This window comes from Lepisma saccharinum, chromosome 28, assembly GCF_977018435.1.
Source record: "Lepisma saccharinum chromosome 28, izLepSacc3.1, whole genome shotgun sequence".
Lineage (NCBI taxonomy): Eukaryota > Metazoa > Arthropoda > Insecta > Zygentoma > Lepismatidae > Lepisma > Lepisma saccharinum.
Genome location: NC_139256.1, coordinates 14,655,499 through 14,677,662, shown reverse-complemented (window position 1 = coordinate 14,677,662; position 22,164 = coordinate 14,655,499). Strand labels below are relative to the sequence as shown.

The window sequence follows — 22,164 nt, the reverse complement described above, 5'->3', positions numbered from 1 at the left end:
CAACTGTTCAGTAGTGCATCACCTATTTCCTGTTTCCGTTTTGCACATTTACTCAATTACTCTGTGTATGTGTATGTTTGTGTGTGTACAGGGAAGTTTTATTTCAATTGTCAAAATGAAAGGAATTAAATATCGTCACGTTACTTTTAAACCATTGTATTGTACATAGCAGGAAACCTTCATTTATTGCAGTATTCTCATATTTTCTATTGTACTTCTGAATGCCATCAATAAATATTTCATTCATTTACATTAAACAAGAAAATGATTTACGTACATGATAGTGATAAAAAATATTTAAAATACGGGAATGTAAGAAAAATTATGCAACTGTATTTATTAACAGGCCTAGGTACGCGACATTGTAAAATTTAAAATATGAGCATGGGTAAAAATTGTACGGAAGGATGGGTAGGTTAAGTTTCATTAGCATAAATTTCAAATATTTTATTTCATCTGAGAATTGATTGACTAACATAGCCAAATGTCGGGCACAACTTGTATTGCCGTTTGACAAGACCAATATTTCCAGTGCAGGTTGTAATTTCGTAAAAATATACTTTTTTTATGAATATGCGGATGCCAAAAAAATAACCCCATAAAATTGACTGTAATGCATAAAATGCGTAAATATTTATCTTTCTTCGATCATTTCGATAAATACCAACATAGACCATCGATACACATCGAAAAGTTTTGCAAGCAACTTCACAGCTGTCTTTTATTAGTTTTTACTTTGTACAAATACCTTTTTACACCTTAGTAACTTTTCCCGCATACTAAACGGTCATGCATAGCATGTTTTTCCTGTTAATATCAGCGTAAGTTTAATGTCTCTATCGATTTGTGTACAAACGTTACGTACAGTACATTCAAAATCTCGGTTGCGTGACTTTTCAAACACCCTGTGTTATTCTTCTCGTTTACATTCCTTTTTAATATCGTATCAATCCATAGGATTATTCTTTATTTTTATTTTAACTTTCTCTAAGCTTCATTTCACCTAAGTTCATTCACTTGTTTACACCAGCTGTCCAGTCCTCTCAGGTATTTGAATTATGCACAGTCGAGTGTTAAGCAGACTTCCACTTCCTGATATATTGAGGCTGCAAGGTGTACGACAGGTAAACAAGAAGTAAGCAGCTTGCAATAATAGGAAGGTTAAAACTGACTCATCAGCGTATAGGAAGTCTGCAGAGAGAGGTGTTGAAAGGGACGGACAGACTGGCAAGGGACTCACTTTTCGTTTTGATTAGAGACAGGCAACAGCACTTTGGAAAGGAGAGAAGAAGACCAGTCTGCTGAGTTAGGTGAACTTAGAGCTTAGTTTTATTTTACTCTACGTTACCAATTCCATTATCATTCTTCTAAGTGTAGACAGGTAAGTATCCTAACCGTAACATGCATGAATTAAGTTCAAAGGTTCACAAAATCGAACGAGTGACTATTTGCTATTTATAGTTGTATAGTTAGGTATTCTATACCAGTTGCACCTTTCGCAGCCAAGCATCAAACTTGTCATGAGGACAAGTGGTCTCATCATTAGCGAGGATGAATGGTGAATAGCTACATTTTCCATTAATCTATTGGGAGTGGTTGGTTCGATCCCATCATTCTGTAGAGTGATACGTGGTGGAGATGCGGAGTTCATTTATTTTCACTTTGAAATAAATGAAAATTTTAGTTTTGTAAACCAGTTCTAAAAAAAAAAATTCCCACCCCAAATTTTGCTAATTTTTCTAGTTTCACGCAAACAACAACTCTCTGTTCCCGTAAGGCATCCATAGTGTAGCAAGGGTAAATATTATTATGAACATCCTTCATTATTTATTTCTCTGTGCCATGGGTAATTTACAATTCCTTACAGTGCAATTGAGTAGAATTAGGTAATTGCGACACACAGTTAATATATTATTAATGGAGTAACATTTTAAAAATCGTTAAGACGATGAAAAAATAGACTTCATGAAGTTGACAGGGGAAATGATGCTCTGAAGACCTTCAAATTCCGCAAGGGGTGCCCACGGGCAGGTTTGGGGACGCAGGTTGCGTCCACCCAAATTTTGGGCCGGATTTTTTATTTGCTTCTTTTTTGTGATGGAAATTTGACTGAATAGAAATTTTAGTATTAGACAGAAATTGAACTTCGTTAACATGTAATAATCACTTTGTTTACTACTAAGAGACGCCAGTCCATTGAGAAAAGTAGTCACCCCTTCTTTCAGTTCCTCATCACTGTGAAACTTCCCTCCCCAAAAGTCCTTTAGTTTTGTGAATAGTGAAAATTTGAATCAATTCCATGAAGAAAAGTTGATGAAACATCAGGAAACTGTTCACTGATTTCATCCAGTGTGACGCGCCGATCTTTCTTGATGAATTCGTAAACTGCACTAGAGTGCACGTAAATCTCCTGCATATGGCGATAGCCAATAGCAGCGCACTGCAGCGGTGCCATGTCTAAATCTCACACGGAAACGAGACAGCGTGGTTGAGCGAAACGCCTTGTCGCGGAACATACGCCATATGCAGGAGATTTGACGCGCACTCCTAAGCAGTTCGTCATGAATAACATTGTCTCCATAAACCTCCTTTAATTGACGGTGAATATCAATCACATCGTCGCACATTCCTGGCGTTGAGAAATCTGATCACAGCCCTAACTTCACAAGTGGCGGCGTTTTCAATTTTTTTGTACATTGTAAACACTCACAGAAACAATAACTACAATTACAATGACAGCGATACGAAACTTCGCACACACTGAGACAGTCAACAGTCAACTCAAGGAATGTAGAGATTAGGTAAAGCCATCCGAAGATTGCCGATCTTGCACGAACGCGTGACGTCACCGGAGAAGCAGTGAGCTCGGCTGAAGCAGACGGCCCCTAGCATTTATATGGGAGATTCAGAGAGCGAAAGTATATTATTACTTTTAGGAGGGGGAAAATAATAATTGTCATCCTCCAAGATGGTATCGAGGCATCCTTTTAATGATTAGTAACATAATTGAAAACGCGCTACTTTTAAAAGGAGGCAAAGTACATGTGAAAACATGTATTTTGAAAATCCATATTCCTGAAACTTTCTGACCGATGCGCTACAAAGAAAGTTGCGTGTTCTCCTTTAGAATTTCGTCATTTTACAAATCGTAATATAATTTTAACAAAAACGTGGCATGCTAAAGAAGAATTAAAGAGTTTAAAAATATAATTGATTAATAGACTTAGTTTATTTTACTTCGCTTATCTGTCACATATGGCTAATCGCAAAGATGAGGATGCGTGATTATATGATGAAATTGAAGAAAGGAAAGTAGACCCATGCCCGGGTTGGGATTCGAACCTGGTGGCCCTTGGCATCGTAAAGCGTTGTGCTAACCACTTCCCCACGGAGGTCAGCATTACAAGGAAATAAACAGAAAATGGCATATATGTTTTAATATGCGAGAAACATTTGCGAGGAGGTTATTGAAGTAATAAATAATTATTACAAGACGTTGTGATGAAAATTATTAATATATCTGAAATATCGAGAGTTGACCTTGCAGTCTCTAAATGTACTTTTAGGGTTACGCAAAACCTTTACTCAAAATTGATAGTGTAAATTTATAAGCTATTAAAATTTAAAACTTATTCCTGTTCGAAAAGAGAAACTGCCAAGTCAAATTAATATTTCGTATAAATACATATATTTGTCTTTCATGACGCCAAGAAAGTATTTGGAGGGGACGGTGGCTTGGGAAGGCTATAGCCCCGGATCTCGATCTGCAAAGGGGCTTCCAGTGAGAAAACATTCCTATGAAATAGTCCAGAAGAAGGGGCGAAATGATTCTTTTTAAATGGCTCAAGAATACAAAGATATAAGTGGACATTTGGCAAGTTTAGTCTAAAACTTACAACTGATATCGTACGTGTGTGTGTGTGGGGGGGGGGGGGTGGCTACGTGAGGTAACACAGTGGAATATTATTCACAATACTAAAATTAAAATAAATATGTGGGAACAATAGAAATCAAAATATGTTGTAGCTAGTGACGGCGCAATAGAAAAGATGGAGGGGTAAATCATACTTTCCCGGGGCAATCATGTTTATTATTCCGTTACATACGACACAAAAATGCATATTTTGGCTAAAAGAGCATTCATTCATTTATTTATTTTGTTGTTTTACTGGGGGCAGATAAGAAAAAGAGAGAGAGAGAGAGAGAGAGAGAGAGAGAGAGAGAGAGAGAGAGAGAGAGAGAGAGAGAGAGAAATTGTCGAACGAGAATAAGGGGGCGTTACTGCCCCCCTCCCATGTAGTGTGGTCATTGCCTATAGCTATGATGGAGAAGAATGCACCAATTACTACGCTATTAAATGAATCAGATACTTTTAAAACTTTTAATCAAATTATTTGTGAACTATGATTTAAATTTAGAGAGAGCACATACCTGGTTAATTTAATTTGGATGAGTTAACTTCTGAAGCCTGCCATTTCCGAGCCTTCTTCCGGTGTAACTACACTGCCCTTTGAGCCTTAGCTGCTGCGTTCAGGTGGCGGAACGAGCAGAATACTAATTACACAAATACTATGTGACACACACACACACACACACACACACACACAAATATATATATATATATATATATATATATATATATATATATATATATATATATATATATATATATATATATATATATATAAACAACGTGTTGAAGCTATTGACGGCGCCAAAGAAAAGACAGAAGAAGAACGTGGAGAGTGCAGTGATATTTTACGGGAAGCAACAGGCACGTATCCAGGAATTCCTTTCGGGGCGGCGGCTGAACACCATTTTTTGAAGGGGTATCACAATTGTTTGTTTAAGGCCAGTGGTGGCAATTGGGTTCCAAAATGTGGGGGGGGGGAGGGTGGACAAGGAGACAAGCATTAAGAGGCCATAGTGTGATAGTGTGGAGGCAAAAGAATGGGGAGCAACTATCTCCTAAATCGTCGCCACTGTTTAAGGCCGTCATTTTAATCAGAACCTGCAATCGGGACATTTTCTACCACTCAACTCCTCTGTTTCCATGCATTAATATTATGTGCCGGAACCATCTCAGTATGTATGTTTGTCCATTTCTTCTCATCAGGCATCAAAACATCTATGTACCAGAAGTGTTTTTACGAAGGTGTTACACATGCACGGAATGCACAATCCACTCGACAACGCGAGATTCAAACTGTGTGCAGGGAACTGGAATCAGACAGTTCACGAATATTTCTCTCTCATTCGAGCCTGAACACCACTAATGTGTCTTGTCCTCCCATGTTTGCAGCTCTTATAAAAGCCGAAACCCACCAAATTGTTCATATTCATGCCTAAGCACTCGTAAGTGTCCAAAATTGTCTGTAGAGAGTGTGTCGAACCCAGTAGCCTTAAACAAAAGTATTTTTTTATGCCATGAAATTCTCGGACTGCATACACAAAATTTGGTCCTGGCACAACCAAATCATCACTCAAAACTTTGATTTTCAGTTTATCTGTGCAGCTTATTTCTTTTTTAATAAATCGCTCCAATGCCCAGCCCGATACTGCCGAAATCTTCACTTTAGAGAGAGAGAGACCTTCGATCTCTTCGTCTTTCGACCCGAACTACTCGTAGCACTACTCGAAGTTCCGCTGTCGTCAATGTCTTTAGCTTTGGGACCGAACTGGAACTAGTGGTAGACTTCGTTACTTTACGGTATTTAGTCCATTTCATTTTCGAATCACTAGAACTTATAAAGCAACCAATGGACACTGACTGATCACTAATCGACTGTATGAATTGTCACACTTACCTCTGAAGTCTCCACCTATTCTGTTGTACAGATCAACCGGGAAATTGAAGCCGCGTATTAATATCCTCATTATATTCCTGAACGTTTCGCAGATAAAACGATTCGTAAATATTGCCAGTAGTTCGACCCCTTCTCTTTTTCAAGAACGTTCCCTCTCGCGCTTTCCAGAGATTAAAAAATTACAATGAATCCGAATCGCCCTACCTGAGGCGCTACCTTTGTTGTGCAGCTTCCAAATGCTGACAAGTCTCTTCTACATAGTGTTCAAGTTCACTACGACAACACCGAAAGCGTAAGAAAAGTTTACGTGCAATATTATCAACAACGGGGTTATAGAACATTCTCCGTCTTGCCTTGATAAGTATTTCTCTCCTAAAATTATCGTCACATTATTCAAGAAGACAAAAACCTAATTTTATCTAGTGTAAAATGAAAACTTTCCTGGTGGGGGGAGTCCACGAGTTACGATCCCCACCTTGGATACGCGCTATAAACAATAACAGGGTCCGTAGAACATTCTCCGTCTTGTCTCGATAATTATTTATCTCCTTAAATTATCGTCACATTATTCAAGAAGTCAAAAACCTAATTTTATCAGTGTAAACTGAAAAATTTCCTTGGGGAGCGGGGGGGGGGAGGGGGCTCGAACCACCTGATCCCTACCTTGGATACGCGCTATTAACAATAACAGGCTTATAGAACATTCTCCGTCTTGCCTAGATAATTATCTATCTCAAATTATCACCATATTATTCAAGAAGCCAAAAACCTAATTTTATCTAGCGTAAACTGAAAATTTTCTGAAGGAGGGCTTGAGCCCCCTGATTCTCACCTTGGATACGAGCTGTTACCAATAACAGGGTTATAGAATATTCTCCGTCTTGCCTTGATAATTATTTCTCTCCTTAAATTAACGTCACATTATTTTATTTGACACCACAAGAAACAAAAAATCTCATTTTATCTAGTTTAAACCGAAAACTTTCGGGGGGGGCTTGAGCCCCCTAAGCCCCCCCCCCCCTTGGATACGTGCCTGGGAAGCAGTCACGTTTATTACACCCTTACATTTACATACAATATTATAAAGTTCTGCTTTTAGATCTCGCACAATGCCTTTTTCACAAAAATGGGCAATCCCGCATTTGTTATATCAATCAAGCTGTGATATTTTATATTCCTTTCGTTAGTTTTCTGATAATAGTTTTCACAGCTTTCCATAGCATTTAGGCACGATTTCAGTTGACAAGAACAAAATAATTTTATTTCAAAACATAGAACAAAAAGAAATCCAACGCGCTTAAGTTAAAACTCCCTTACATTGGAAGCCTGGAGAGAACAAAACAGGGGTTCCTTCGTAACACGATTTCTTGAAAACCATTTTACACATTTGAATCAACTTTATGATAAATTGATTAGAAAGGATGAATCTTAACAGTAAAGGTTGTAACTTTTCCCTTGCTACTATATTTTAGAAGATATTCGTTGTCAAATTTCTCAATATTTGCATAAGGAACCAGCCTTTTCCGTGCCGAGTGTTTCGATGGTGACGTCATGCATCCACGGACAACTGCGCATACGATCTGCGCCGCCGAACGAGCACCCCCTGAGTCAACTGAAGTCGTTTGACCTTGAGCGGCGGCTACTCGCGTCAGTAGCGCTCCACACGGTGCGAAAGGGCACTACTTTCCCTCGTAAAATATAGCATCGTTTACTTAACAGAAGTCGACGGGTAACTATTTTGGTTATTTTACGTCGCTTTTCTGCCACTTTAGGCTAATGAGGATGAGTGATGGTTAGACACAGCTTTAACTACAGGGAAAGCCAAGGGGACGTCACAAGCGTCAAAGCAAAGTGGGTACTGAAGAAGCAAAAAGGCAAACATTTGGAAGGGGTAAAGGTCGCCGTACCTTGTGAAAATATTGACTCCTTATTAAATCAAATTATTATTGCCAGTTTCGAGCCGGCCCCCGTGGCGGAGTGGTTAGAACATCTCGCTACGACGCCAGGGGTTCCGGGTTCAAATCCTGGCCTGGGCATGGATGCTTGTGAGTGTCTATTCATCAATTTCATCATACCATCACTCATCCCCATATTCATTCGCAAATTAGCCAAAAGTGACACAAAAAGCGAAGTAAAATAAAGCCAATCAATCAATATTATTGCCAGTTTCGTAATAAATATCCTAAAAATTGTCTTGCTCCCTTCGCTCACAATAGTGCTCAAGGTTTACTAGGGCGTAGTCAAGGAAGGGGGTCAATACGAAAAAGTTATTGAGTTTTTGATTGTCTTGCCAATTACTTGATATTGCACAACTTTTCCACTCCATTTCATAGTGATGCACCCTTTTCGTTGTTATAGCCCATGAGCAAATGGAGAAAAAGTTGGGAAAGAGTAAATATCACGGCATCCTGTGAAGGTATTGACACCAAATTAAATCAATATTCTTGTAAGTTTGCAAAGAAATAGATATATAAATATCTTCCTGCGCGCTTCGCTCGCAATTATCCGTGATTTACGTCTTGATAAGATGAGTGTGAAGGATTTATATTGTGCTGCATTACGACTTGATTTCATTTGAGTTCTGCCATTTAGCGTCAATTTTCTTCCACTTTGGTCTGATCGCAACGATGAGATTTAGTGATGATATAATGAAATTGATGAAGAGACACTCGCAAAGAACACCAAACATCCCTTCCCCGCCACCTTTTGCTTCGAGCACCGAGCTTAGTAATGGATGGTATACATATAGTCTCTTACTCAGTAATCAAAAGTATTCCTAGCGAAAAATGAACAAATGTAATTCATAAATATTAATGAAATTCTTTCGTTTGTGAGAGAAAATTTTGTCCCGCCAGGAATGAAAATTCCGGGGTGAGTCGTGGCAGGTGGTTAGCGAACTGGATTTGTAGTAAAATCACGTCTGTCGTAGGTTCGATTCCCACCACCAACAAAAAGAAATGTATTCACCTGAGGACGAGAGAAGAGGTGCTCTATCGAAACGCAGAGTTAGAATAAGTATAGTTAAAAACACTTGACAATTTACATAGCATGCTAACAAATTTTTCATATAGAATTCCCCTCAGCTAGGACAATTTGTTTTCAGCATTTCCCCCTCCTGCTGCATTGTCTCCATGTTGATCCATACAAGCACACCAAACTCTCCCAAGCAAGCCCCCAGCTAGGAATTTCCACTTTGAGCACTACATAAAAATTACTAACCATAATTTTCATGCATACAATGTCACGAAAAAATGACGAGATTTTATCAATGTTCTTCACAAATGTCAAGATTCTGTAAAGAGCAACGCAAAAATCGTAAATTTTCTATGTGAGCTTTTATGGCATAACAAGTTTTCTCTGAATTCAGTAGTCACAATTGCCAATAGTTGCTTCAGTATTATTTTCCCTTACAAATTTTCCAAACCATTGTTTACATCCAAGGTTGCCCCCCCCCCCCACCAAAAAAAATATCCTCTTTACGTTCCTGCTCAATGTAGCTATTTAATTCTCCAGATCTGTTCTGCACCCACACACCTATTTTTTTAAGGTTCTAGTTACTTGTTTTGGATTCTAAGGTACTAGTTACTTGTTTTGGATTCTGTCATTTACTTGCCAATTCTTCAAGGCAATTATTTTGTTGACATGGCGCACGCTGAAATGAAAATTTCGTTCCACGTTAAAAATGTACAAAAAAGTCACTGCTAATTCCGTTACTTCTTCCTAAGAGAAAGTGGATACTTTCAGCAGTTACTTTTTCAAACAAGTAACTCGTTACTGCCAAACACTAGTACTAACATCTCAATAATTCAGATAGAGTGATGAAGATTCCAACTCAGGAGTTTCTCGAGTCCACTCAACATACTCGATCATCAGGAATATTACCAGGACCGTAGCCAGGATTTTATTTCAGGGGGGCCTCATCCCTTATCAACAGAGGCGTTGCCAGAAATATTTGTAGGGGGTGAAAGCCATTGATAAAACTTGATTAGTAGAAATAATAATGACAATAATAATTATTACCACGGTTATAATTGTCATTTTACAATAACAATTATTATAAGATACTAAAAATAAACCAATTTTAATCTAAATTTATTGTTGTTATTATTATTATAATTATATAAATGGAGGGACTTTGCTACTCGAGTGACATTATATTTCTTACACTTTGTACAGTTACTGTACTGAAATTCATAGTTATTGTATTTAGTTATTAACTTTTACACATTCCGTTCAAAAAAGACTTTAAAAGTTAAGAACAAATTATACTCATAAAGTGGATATTGACCTCTCACAAAGAACACTATAAATTTTGGGAGCTGTGGATCCACAAATTCTTTGGATTAAATTGTAGAATATTAAAAATATGCTGGTTACTCTATAATACACTAAACTTGTTTCGATCTAATGTTTAATCTTGCCAAGGAAGTAAAATTAATTACCACTATACACTATTTAAATTAGATATTTGTAGGATTGCGGGGTGAGACTTCAGCCCCCTTAGCCCTCCCCTTGGCTACGTACCTGAATATTACTATTATTATTTATGTTTGCGTATCTTGAACTGTGTATAAAAAGTTAGCATATGCCTTCCCGACTCATAGGAGAAATGCTGTCGCTTTATAATCAAGGGGTCCTGTATTCAATCTCCGGTTGAGGCACATTTTGCATGAACTAGCCCGGATTAGCCGATCTCACAAGGGAAGTCATCTAAGTGTCCACCTCCGATTTCCATGAAACGTGGTAGGTGTATAGAGGAGCCCAAAGGAAGAAATACGTGTTTTCTTTGTTTTGGCTGAAAAACTGTTTTAGGGGGCAAATCCCCACTCAAATGTCAAGATGAAGAGAAATTGAAGTGGGGATCTGACCCCAGCGTCCCCCTCCGATTTCCATGAAACGTGGCACGTGTATAGAGGAGCCCAAAGGAAGAAATATTTTTTTTTCTGTTTTGGCTAAAGAAACTGTTTTAGGGGGCAAATCCCCCCTCAAATGTCAAGATGAGGAGAAATTGAGGTGGGGATCTGACCCCTGTGTCCCCCTTCGATTTCCATGAAACGTGGCAGGTGTATAGAGGGTCCCAAAGGAAGAAATACGTGTTTCTTTTTTGTTTCGACTAAAAAACAGTTTTACGGGGCAACCCCCCCCCCCTTCTAATGTCAAGATGAGGAGAAATTGAAGTGGGGTCTGACCCCTGTGTCCCCCTCCGATTTCCATGAAACTTGGCAGGTGTATAGAGGAGCCCAAAGGAAGAAAAACGTGTTTTTTTTTATTCGGCTACAAAACAGTTTTAGGGGGCAACCTCCCCCCACCCAAATGTCAAGATGAGGAAAAATTGAAGTGGGGATCTGACCCCGAAACTGTAAAACTTATGCTGTAATAATAATTCCCTTTATTACATTATTACATTACATACTGAATTTGCATTATCATATAATTTAGACAATTATCAACTATAAGCAACAATCATACACAAATATACAGCTATTCAATACATGTAATAAGGGGGGAACCCCCGAAGTAAGCCCGGCTCCTCCCGCCTACATTCGAGGGTATGGTCTTATTGTCCTGGTTCCTAAAAATATACCAGGACGTCAGTTGCTCCGGATTTGACGGCTCCCCCGACTTTATTTCCTCTATTTATTACTATTTGCATTTTAAAATAGGTATAATAATAATAAATTTTAATGTTATACAAGGAATATATACATGATATAATTGATGTATACAATACTTTATGTGATATTATTTCTGTTCTGGAATCCAGAACAGATGACATGACATTACATTACATAACAATATTAATAATATTATTTTAACAACATCATGAAGAACATCTTCAATAACATTCTCGATGCTGTAAAGGAGTACTCACCACGCATAAGGACAAAAGACAGGACAACACACACACAGCCCTACGATGATTATACTGGCCGTAGGTCTACACGCCAGAGCCTCGGTCCTCGGTTCGAATCGCACCTTGGACATGAACATGCATTCATCATCGTCAGCGTTGCAATTAAACAAAAGTATCAGAAATTCAATACAAAAACAAAAACGCTTTTTCAGGTTTAGGGATGGTCTCGAGACGAGACAAGATTTGACAGTGTCTCGGTCTCTTCTCGAGTTGTGAATGGTCATCTCGTTCTCGGTCTCGCCTCGACTTATAAACATCCGTGTTAGACTTGAAGAACAAGTCTCGAGTTTCGAAATACTTAACAGAAACAACATATGCAATGTGTCAACGCACAAACTTTTAGTGCATAGAGGCTATTAATGAAAAAAAAACTTACCACCAACTTACGAGATTAAGATTTAAATAGAAGCCTAACGGCCACCATCTTTGTCATCCTTCTGAAGGAGAAAGAATCGCAGGATCATAGTTTATTTCGCAATAAATGCTGCAATTATGCAAAAAGTTGAGCTTCTGCAATTTATTTTTAGGTTTAAATATAAAATCACTACGCTTTGAGTTGTGGATCTTAGTTTTGAAAGACATTTCATTATTATTTGTGCTATTTCTAGGCATTCTGAATGAATGAACGGATGAGGAATAAAGAATTGGACCGCCCTTGTTATTTTCTCTATTCAGTCATTATCCTTCTACATTGAAATTTTATTGCAGTTTCAAGATGTAAATTTAGTGAAGCGCACTTAATAATTTTGAAGATCTAACACCGTTTCGTTTCCACTAAAGTGAAATCACATACGTTGTGCAGTAGCAAAACAGCCAATGAACATTCCAAATTTGCTTAAGGTTTATGGATGTAAGTATAGTTTCATTTGCAAATAAAACTACGTCGTCGCCTTGTAATCGAGGGGTCCCGGGTCCGATATACGGTGGAGGCACATAGTGATTCGCATCCCACTTTAAACTGTAAGTCCAATCTAGATTAGCCTTACTGTGCATAAAGAGGACTCAATCCATCAACAAATAAAACTAAAATGACATTCTACAAATATGACAGAGTAGGACACCACACCACACTATTCCTTACTCTGCCAAAACTCAAAATATTTGTTACATTTTCTTCTTCTTTCAATAGTTTAAATTTTCTCCATTCCTAAGCATTACATATTCCTGGATTTTTCTGTTCTGTCGTTCATTCTTTTAACAGCTGTAGTCATTAATTGTAGTTGATCACACAAATCATAAAAATCAATCAGACAAAATATACTTCCCAGCATGGAAAAATTATACCAGAACATCACAGAAATTTGCAAGACCTGCAATCATGTTTGTAACATAATTGACTTTATTCTACAGTAACTTCCAGGAAAATTGCATCGTCTACAATGTAACTTCTGCTATCGAGTACTTCGTGAGATACATTAGCAACCCTGCATGAGTTATTACTTTCACCGTCCTTGGGTTTAATAAAGCACATATGATCTCTTCCGCGAACACTATAAACAATATCCTTACCATCCGTTGCTTGGTCAACTAACCTAACTGTTACAAGTTTTGTGAAGGGCCATTTCAAAATAGAATCATACTCTCCTGACATTATTTGAATGGAAACTCCTAAATGGTCTTCGTGCTGAGAACCAATTTCATCAGGGTATAATTTAACTCTCAATTTGTACCCGTGCTTACTACTGTAGAAGGGTGGACTATAAATACTGCGATAGAATTCGTTCTTAGCTTTTTCTCTTTCCTCAGCTATGTGTTCCACTTTCCACAAGAAACTGACCAGTCTTAGTTCTTTTATCTCCCTCTGCAGTTCTTCGTTTCTTATCCTCTCGCTCTCTAATTTCTCTTGAATACTCTTAACTACGATATGCAGCTTACCAATGGCATTTTTCGTTAGTTCCAAATGATGCTCCATTTCTTCTTTCACGTGTTGCCCCATCCCTGCAGGGAAACCTTCATAGCTGCACTGCATTTCCTTGTAAGCACACGCAGCGAAGAGCTTCTGGCATTCTTCATTCAAATGTCGTTCCACATCTTCTCTCGTAACTTCAACACCACAACTCTCAGGACAAGGAATTGGGAATTTCAGACATTCTGATTGGTGATCATCCAGCCATTTCTTCTTGACTTCAATCTTGCAATATTTACATTCAATCACTGTTTCGATGCACTCACTTTCAATATGTTCGCAAAGATCTTTCCTTGGCAATTTCTTCCCGCAGCCATTGACACAACGGACAGGAATGAACTTGCATAAGTCATAGTGTTCTAGTTCAAGTAAATTCTCGTCGCAGAACACGCACTGATCTTCCAGTAACACACGCTTGTCTCTCATGTCGGATTTTTCCACTTCCATTGAAAAACTGTCACAGGGCACCACAGGAGCTTCTTTCTCGATGTCTGATTTGTCCACGGTCTGAACGCTGCTAGGACATGGAGGATCGTTGACGACTCCATGGGAAGTCTTCTTTCGGAAGCTTGATCTTGTTTCATTCTCGCCAACTTTCGCAGAGCACTGGTCTTCGTGACTTCCTATTCCTCTATCGCAGTTAAGGCGATGAATGTCTATCTCCTTCTGCTTAACCTCCTTCTCGCACAACGAGCATGTAACGTAAACGGTTGTCGGCATTTTCAGTCTCCAAGAGCAAATCGCGACCGAGGTGGTAGCTCCTCCGACCAAATCCGCAATGCAGTTGTCTGTATTAGGAAAAATCCATAAACGCCTGGTTGTCGAAACTGTTTACTTCGTGCTATGAAAACACAAACCGGCAACCGATCAATGTTACGCATGCTGGCACGAAATCATGACGTCATTGTCATATTATGACCGTTACTTGATACCGGCAGACACAAATACAAGAGAGGCCTCCCAGATGAGCATTGGTAGCGTTGTAAGCCTTGTAATCAAGGGGTTCCGGGTTCGATACCCGGTGGAGGCACATAGTGGTTTGGATCCCACTTTAAATACTGCAGTTCCAGTCACCATTAGTCTTACTGTGCATAAAGTGGACTTAAAATCCCAAATCAATCAACCAACAAATACAAGAGAGATTTCTATAGCGTTGCATTATCGAAACATAATAGCATTTCTGAATTGAACGAAGGAGTGTTGCATTTCGATTCTATCTAGGAGGGGAGGATACGATATGCCTAGTTTCTCCACATGAAAAGAACGAGTGTGTATCGATTTTGTGAAGCAATGAGGATGTAGGGAGTTGTAATTTTAGAAGCAAATGCATGACAACTATCACCTCATTTTTTTCACAACAAGCATATGAAATTTTAAAATTAAGACAGTCACAGTAAACAGATTACTTCTTCCGGATCCGCCTCCTTCGTTGAGAATGTTAAGTGGTCAACTTTCAATCTCACCACTGACGGTCTCCGGTTTGAATCGTGGCTTGGGCATGAATGTTCCGTCATCAATCATTGAGCAAATCATCACTCATCCTCAGCATCGCAATTAACCAAAAGTGTCTGAAAAATCGATGGAAAAATTAAGAAAACACTTCTTCAGGTTTAGGGACTGTATCGAGACGAGACTAGATTAGATTTAACAATGTATCGGTCTCGTCTCGGGTTGTAAATGGATGTTTCGTTCTCGGTCTCGTCTTGTTAGTTTTGAAGGGCAAGTCTCAGTCTCAAAATACATAAACAAACAATATATACACTATGTCAACGTACAAACTTTTACAGCGAATTTATAGGTTAGTAATGAAAAAGTAATTCTCAATAACGTGTTTTTGTTAAGAATCCTCGCTTCGAGAGCCTTCCTCCATGGTGTAGTGAGTAGTGTAATTGGATAGTTTCAAAGTCGTACTTTGTAGGTATCTCTTTATTTTATCAATTGAATATCAGTTTTTGACATATTTTGACAATTTTTTGTCGATGTTTTAGCGTTCAGCGATGTTTTAGTACAAATTTTCACTGCAAAACTTTTTTCCCCACTCGTACTTGGTAGGTATATCATGATCTTACGTGATATAACTTAACCTATCTTTTTTTCTTACGATTTTTTAATTTTTTTTACGATCCTAAGTGATATAACTTAACCTATCATTTTTTTATTTACGCACCGAACTAACTTACATTGGACTCTGTTTGTTTTAATATTTCAGTATTTTAAGTTTTTCACAAATTTTATATAACCTAAAATGTGTTGGATGTTGATTTTTTTTTTACGAATTTTTTAAAACTGCTCCGTCACCCTCTCGTTCTTCACGTCGTACGCGAAGGACTTCTCTGCAATGAGGATGACGCTGCACACGGTATCCTCGGGCAATGGACTGTGGAACTCGCAAACGATCTTGATGTTGGTTCGATCGTTGATAGGGGTAAAAAGACAGTTCTACGCCAGAAAATGATGCGTTTTTTGCCACCTTAACGGAAAATATCGTAAAGGCAAACGCGAAAGTGATAAGATAACTCCGTTTCCGGTCGCCATTTTGGATTTCCGAACGTAGGTTCTATTCATATTTTACTTACATATAGGCGTACGTGATGAATCCGCAAACAGATTTTTCCTAAGTCTCACTGTTTCCAAGATAACCCCACTTCCGGTCGCCATTTTGGATTTCCGAACATAGGTTCTATTCATACTTTTTCTTACGTATAGGTGTAAATGATGAATCCCCAAACAGATTTTTCCTAAGTCTTACCGTTTCCAAGATAACCCCACTTCCGGTCGCCATTTTGGATTTCCGAACATAGGTTCTATTCATACTTTTTCTCACGTATAGGCGTACATGATGAATCCCCAAACAGATTTTTCCTAAGTCTTACCGTTTCCAAGATAACCTTACTTCCGGTCGCCATTTTGGATTTCCGAACATAGGTTCTATTCATACTTTTTCTTACGTATAGGTGTACATGATGAATCCCCAAACAGATTTTTCCTAAGTCTTACCGTTTCCAAGATAATCTCACTTCCGGTCGCCATTTTCGATTTCCGAACATAGGTTCTATTCATACTTTTTCTCACGTATAGGCGTACATGATGAATCCCCAAACAGATTTTTCCTAAGTCTTACCGTTTCCAAGATAATCTCACTTCCGGTCGCCATTTTGGATTTCCGAGCATAGGTTCTATTCATACTTTTTCTTACGTATAGGTGTACATGATGAATCCCCAAACAGATTTTTCCTAAGTCTTACCGTTTCCAAGATAATCTCACTTCCGGTCGCCATTTTGGATTTCCGAACATAGGTTCTATTCATATTTTACTTACATATAGGCGTACGTGATGAATCCGCAAACAGATTTTTCCTAAGTCTTACCGTTTCCAAGATAACCCCACTTCCGGTCGCCATTTTGGATTTCCGAACATAGGTTCTATTCATACTTTTACTCACGTATAGGTGTACATGCTGAATCAGCAAACAAATTTTTCCCAAGTCATGAATTGGAGGGTTCTATGACAACCTATATTAATTCTCGTAAGAGAACAGAAAACACACACACACACACACAAAAAAACAATACTGTGGTCACTACAACAAATAGTCTTCTTCAACCCCAATCCAACAACCCAAAAATCATCATCCTAACTAGAACCATGTAACTATCTGCCATCTGTTAGAGGTTTTGTGAACTAAGTGGTGCTTTGTTTGTGTGTAAAAAAAACAAAAATGCAATGGTTTTTGCACTTGGTTATCATCACCTAACATGTTATTAATTGTTTTTTAAAATTAATTACAACTGAAAACTAATAATTAATATTATCTAAAGTTACTAATTAATATTATACAAGTAATTGATATATTTTTTTGTTCTTGTTGCTAGTGTTGGGTAATTATAGTTGTTGCAAAATATAGCTCTCGCGTATGACAGTTTCTGAGTTTTGTTGGGTATATAAGAACAATTTTACACGACTTCTCTCGGTTCTCCTCCGTAGCCGTGCGTGTTAAGGCGTTCACTCGTTCTTGTCATTGTTCGTTCTACGTGTGGCCTATAGGTTCGAACCCGGTCGTGGTCGAAAGTTTTTCAGCGTGTCTAGGAGTCTTGATCAGCGTGTATATTTACTTCTCAAGTGTTGAATCTACGGATTCTGATCGGGGTTGTGTAATGTATATGTTGATCTTGATATATATATATATATATATGGTGTTCATGTATGTATCCAAAGCACATTGGAAACAATATTCGATCATTAGCTGCGTTCAACCACTGCTTCGGAGGAGTAACCACCCCCTGTCCCCGGGGGTCCCCCCCCTGTCCCTGGACCCCTGTCCCCGGCGTCCTATTCCTGTCCCTGGGCTCGTGTTCCCGGGATCCTATCCCTGTCCCCGGGCTCGTGTTCCCGGTTAAGTTAGGTTAAGTTGTCTAATGTCTATGTCCGGGCCCGTGTTCCCGGTTAAGTTAGGTTAAGTTGTCTAATGGCTATGTCTATGTGTAATATCTATGTCCATGTCTTTCCAGATTTTTTTTTGTCCTATGTCTGTCAAAAATTCGAGATATTTGCAATTTAACGCTGGACTTAGAAAATTTTCGATTGATGAAAAATTGGTTCCATGACGACCATGTTTATTTTGGTATGGGAGGACAGAGGACACCGAGACTCGACCGACACACTAAACCCGACCTCTCTACGACTATTCGTTCAAAAGTTACGAGTGATCAAAGTTTTTGGGAGGGGGTGGGCTAACTTCTTAACCCTTGACCCCAGGACCACCAAAACTTGGTATACGTATTCTACACCTCCAAAATCGACAGGGGGCATCTAACGATGCCGTATGGGGGTGTTTTTCGATATATTTTTTCGATAACTCTTACCATTTTCGAGATATTTGCAATTTAAGATTTTTTTAACGCTGGACTTAGAAAATTTTCGATTGATGAAAAATTGGTTCCATGACGACCATGTTTATTTTGGTATGGGAGGACAGAGGACACCGAGACTCGACCGACACACTAAACCCAACCTCTCTACGCGTACTCTACGTCACCAAAAAAAGGTTAAAGGTTCCAAATAACAATAGTTAGAGTTTCCCCAATCTAGTAAAGTGGATTGGTTGAAATCTCCAAGGCGTATTTTGCATTTTTTTTTTTCAAATATGAACACGTTAAAACTGAACTGTCTCGGATTTTGAGTTTTGTAATCGCCCCGAGAAAATTCTATATAAAATAACATACCTGGAAATTATATTCACGTTAAGTTGAATTTTGATTTTTTGTAATCACCCCGAGAAATTCTATATAAAATAACATACCTGGAAATTATATTCCCGTTAAGTTGAATTTTGAGTTTTGTAATCACCCCGAGAAATTCTATATAAAATAACATACCTGGAAATTATATTCACGTTAAGTTGAATTTTGATTTTTGTAATCATCCCGAGAAATTCTATATAAATAACATACCTGAAATTCTATTCAGAGTAGATTGAATTCTTGAGTTTTGTATTCACACCCAAGAAATTCTATATAAATAACATACCTGAAAATTCTATTCACAGTAGATTGAATTTTTTGAGTTTTGTATTCACCCCCAGAAATTCTATATAAATAACATACTTGAAAATTGTATTCACAGTACATTGAATTTTTTGAGTTTTGTATTTGCCCCAAGAAATTCTATATAAAATAACATACCTGAAAATTGTATCGCTATATACTAGATTTTTTGATTTCTGTGATTTTCGAAAAAGCAATGGCATCCACCACCAGTTTCAATCGAAAAAATGATAAAACTGAATGTGTTACTTGTGGGAAGCTAATCTCAAGGAACAATTTATCGGTACACGGGGCAAGATGTAGCGAAACAGGTTCGAGTTTAAATCGTTCGTTACCTTCTAAGCCTTGTGCTCGATGCGGAAAGATGATCAGCATTACAAATTTAAGTAAACATCTCAAAATTTGCAAACCATCGACCGGACAAGCATCGAAAAGGAAAATCGATAATCCAGAAACGGAAGCTTCCACTTCCAAGCAAATTAAATTATCCAATGAACCCAAACCAATTAGATCTGCATTCAACGACCAACTCCAGGATTTTTCAATTAAGTCAGAACCAGGCCGTGACATCCTTAGTTTCTTGGAAGAAACGAAAACATCTGTACTAAATATTTTGAAAGATAAACTTGAAAACAACTCTATAAAAGTATACGTTGTTCTGTTTTCTGAATACGAGAAAGTTGATGGCACAACGAGTATTTTTTATCATCGTACAAAAAACCAGACTCTTTATTTTGCTGACGTCGAAAATTTAGACAACTTCTATTATAAAGTTTCCAACGAGCTGGTTAAGAAACATGACGATTTCGAAGCTAAAGGGTCGGGATGGTCTCTATGTGGAAGTCCTCACACGTTAACTGTTTACGTGAACCAATTCTCGCCTCTTCGCGCTTCCAGCTACGTTCCTCTTCCACCGAACATTCAACACAAGAGGGCTGTGTTAAATATACAGAACAGCGATAAAAAATGTTTTCTTTGGTGTATATTGGCTGCACTGCATCCTGTTCATTGGTCAAATCATCCAGAACGGGTTTATCATTACAAACAATACGAGTCCGAGTTTGAAAGTGTAATGTCTGGCATCGAATACCCGGTGACATTGTCGGATATAACAAAGTTCGAAAATCGTGCAGGAAAACGCATCGCTATTAATGTATATTCCTTTACGTCAGATAAATATCTCGTGCATCCCGTCAGGATAAGCGATATCGACGATGACGATGCTCGTGTGATTAATCTTCTTCTAATTTCAAACGAGGATGTCTATCATTACACGCTAATTCGTTCAATGTCTCGATTACTAGGAAGCCAAACAACCAAGCATGAACATAGCATCGAAGTTTGCCCGAGATGCCTAACCACGTTCGACGATCGTGACCGACGTGATCATCAAAATCTTCATAGTCGTCAAATTGCTATCGAGAAACTTGCCGAACATAAAATTTATTGCGGTGACAACAGACCGGCTAGAATGTTGATGCCCGAAACGAACGAAGTCGAAGAATTCAAAATGCACAAGGCATTGTTGGAACATCCCGCAATCATCGTCGCAGATTTCGAGTCTTTCCTGAAACCACTCTCCTACTGCGAACCGGATCCTGAAATTTCCTCCACAACGCCGTACCAGCTTCATCAACCTAATAGTTTCGGCTATGTTGTTGTGCGACGTGATAAAATAAATGAAGCATATATATACCGCGGGCCAAATGTAATCGAACACTTCCTGGAAAAAATGGTGGAGGAGGTTGAGGTAATTGGTAGCGTACTGCTTACATCAAAACCGATGGCACCTTTAACTGAAAATGAACTTCAAAATTACAATTCCACTGAGGTGTGTCCGGTATGTGATCAAAGTTTCACTGATGAGAACAAAAAAATATTCCACCACGATCATTTCAGCGGAAACTACATAGGTGGAATTTGCAACACGTGCAATCTTAAAATCCAGAAACCTAAATTCATCCCCATATTCTTTCACAACGGAAGCGGATATGATTTTCACCACCTGGTGAGACATCTTGGCTACGATCCGAAACGTATAGGTGTCTTGGCCGAGAATGAAGAACGCTACATTAGTCTCAGCAAGCAAGTGTCGATTCCGGGAACGAAAAATACAATCGAGATGCGCTTCCTGGATTCGTATAGATTTCTCTCTGCAAGTCTGGATGCTTTAGCGAACAAACTCACCGACCCTCAATTTAAAATAACTAGAGCTAGTTTTCCCAACGTAGACATAGAACTCGTTAGACGTAAAGGGGTTTATCCTTACGAATATGCTAGTGATGGTTCTAAATTTAACGACGACGCTCTTCCACTTCCAAGAGAATTTTACAGCAGACTCAGAGAGAAAGGAATCACGGACGAAGAATACCAACACGCGCAACTCATGTGGGAGAAATTAGAATGTAGGACACTCGGAGATTACCACGACGCATACTTAAAATTAGACGTGACGATACTCGCGGATGTTTTTCAAGCGTTCAGGAAAACGGCAACGAATATTTATAAATTAGATCCAGCGTATTTCTACAGTCTACCGGAATTAGCGTGGTCGGCAATGTTATTCCAGACAAAGGTCAAGCTGGAACTGATATCGGACGTTGACATGTTGCTATTTATCGAAAGAGGGATACGAGGTGGAATGGTGCAATGCGTACAGAGACATGCGAAAGCTAATAACGTACACATGAAAGAAGATTACGATTCAAATCGAGCATCGAATTACATCTTCTACGCCGACGTTAATAATCTCTACGGACATGCCATGGTTCAGAAATTTCCTTACGGGGGATTCGAATGGTTAGAACCCACTTCGATAGACATTATTCATTTCGACGATAGCGAGTGTGGTTTCTTCGCAGAGGTAGATCTCCAATTCTCCGACCACCTGCACGACACGTTTTCGGATTTGCCTCCGACTCCCGAAATCAAATGTCCACCCGACTCGGTTCAAGACAAGCTTTTGTTAACATTGGACCCTAAACAGAGATACG

General features: G+C 38.6%; 1 protein-coding gene across 1 annotated transcript; it reads right to left on the bottom strand.

Moving 5' to 3' along the window:
• Window positions 1–13,060: 13,060 nt before the first annotated feature.
• On the bottom strand, window positions 13,061–14,347 carry LOC145980608 (TNF receptor-associated factor 4-like). The gene has a single exon (XM_083113645.1). It carries the CDS (start codon window positions 14,345–14,347, stop codon window positions 13,061–13,063), a length of 1,287 nt encoding a protein of 428 aa, XP_082969771.1.
• Between the last annotated feature and the right edge of the window lie 7,817 nt (window positions 14,348–22,164).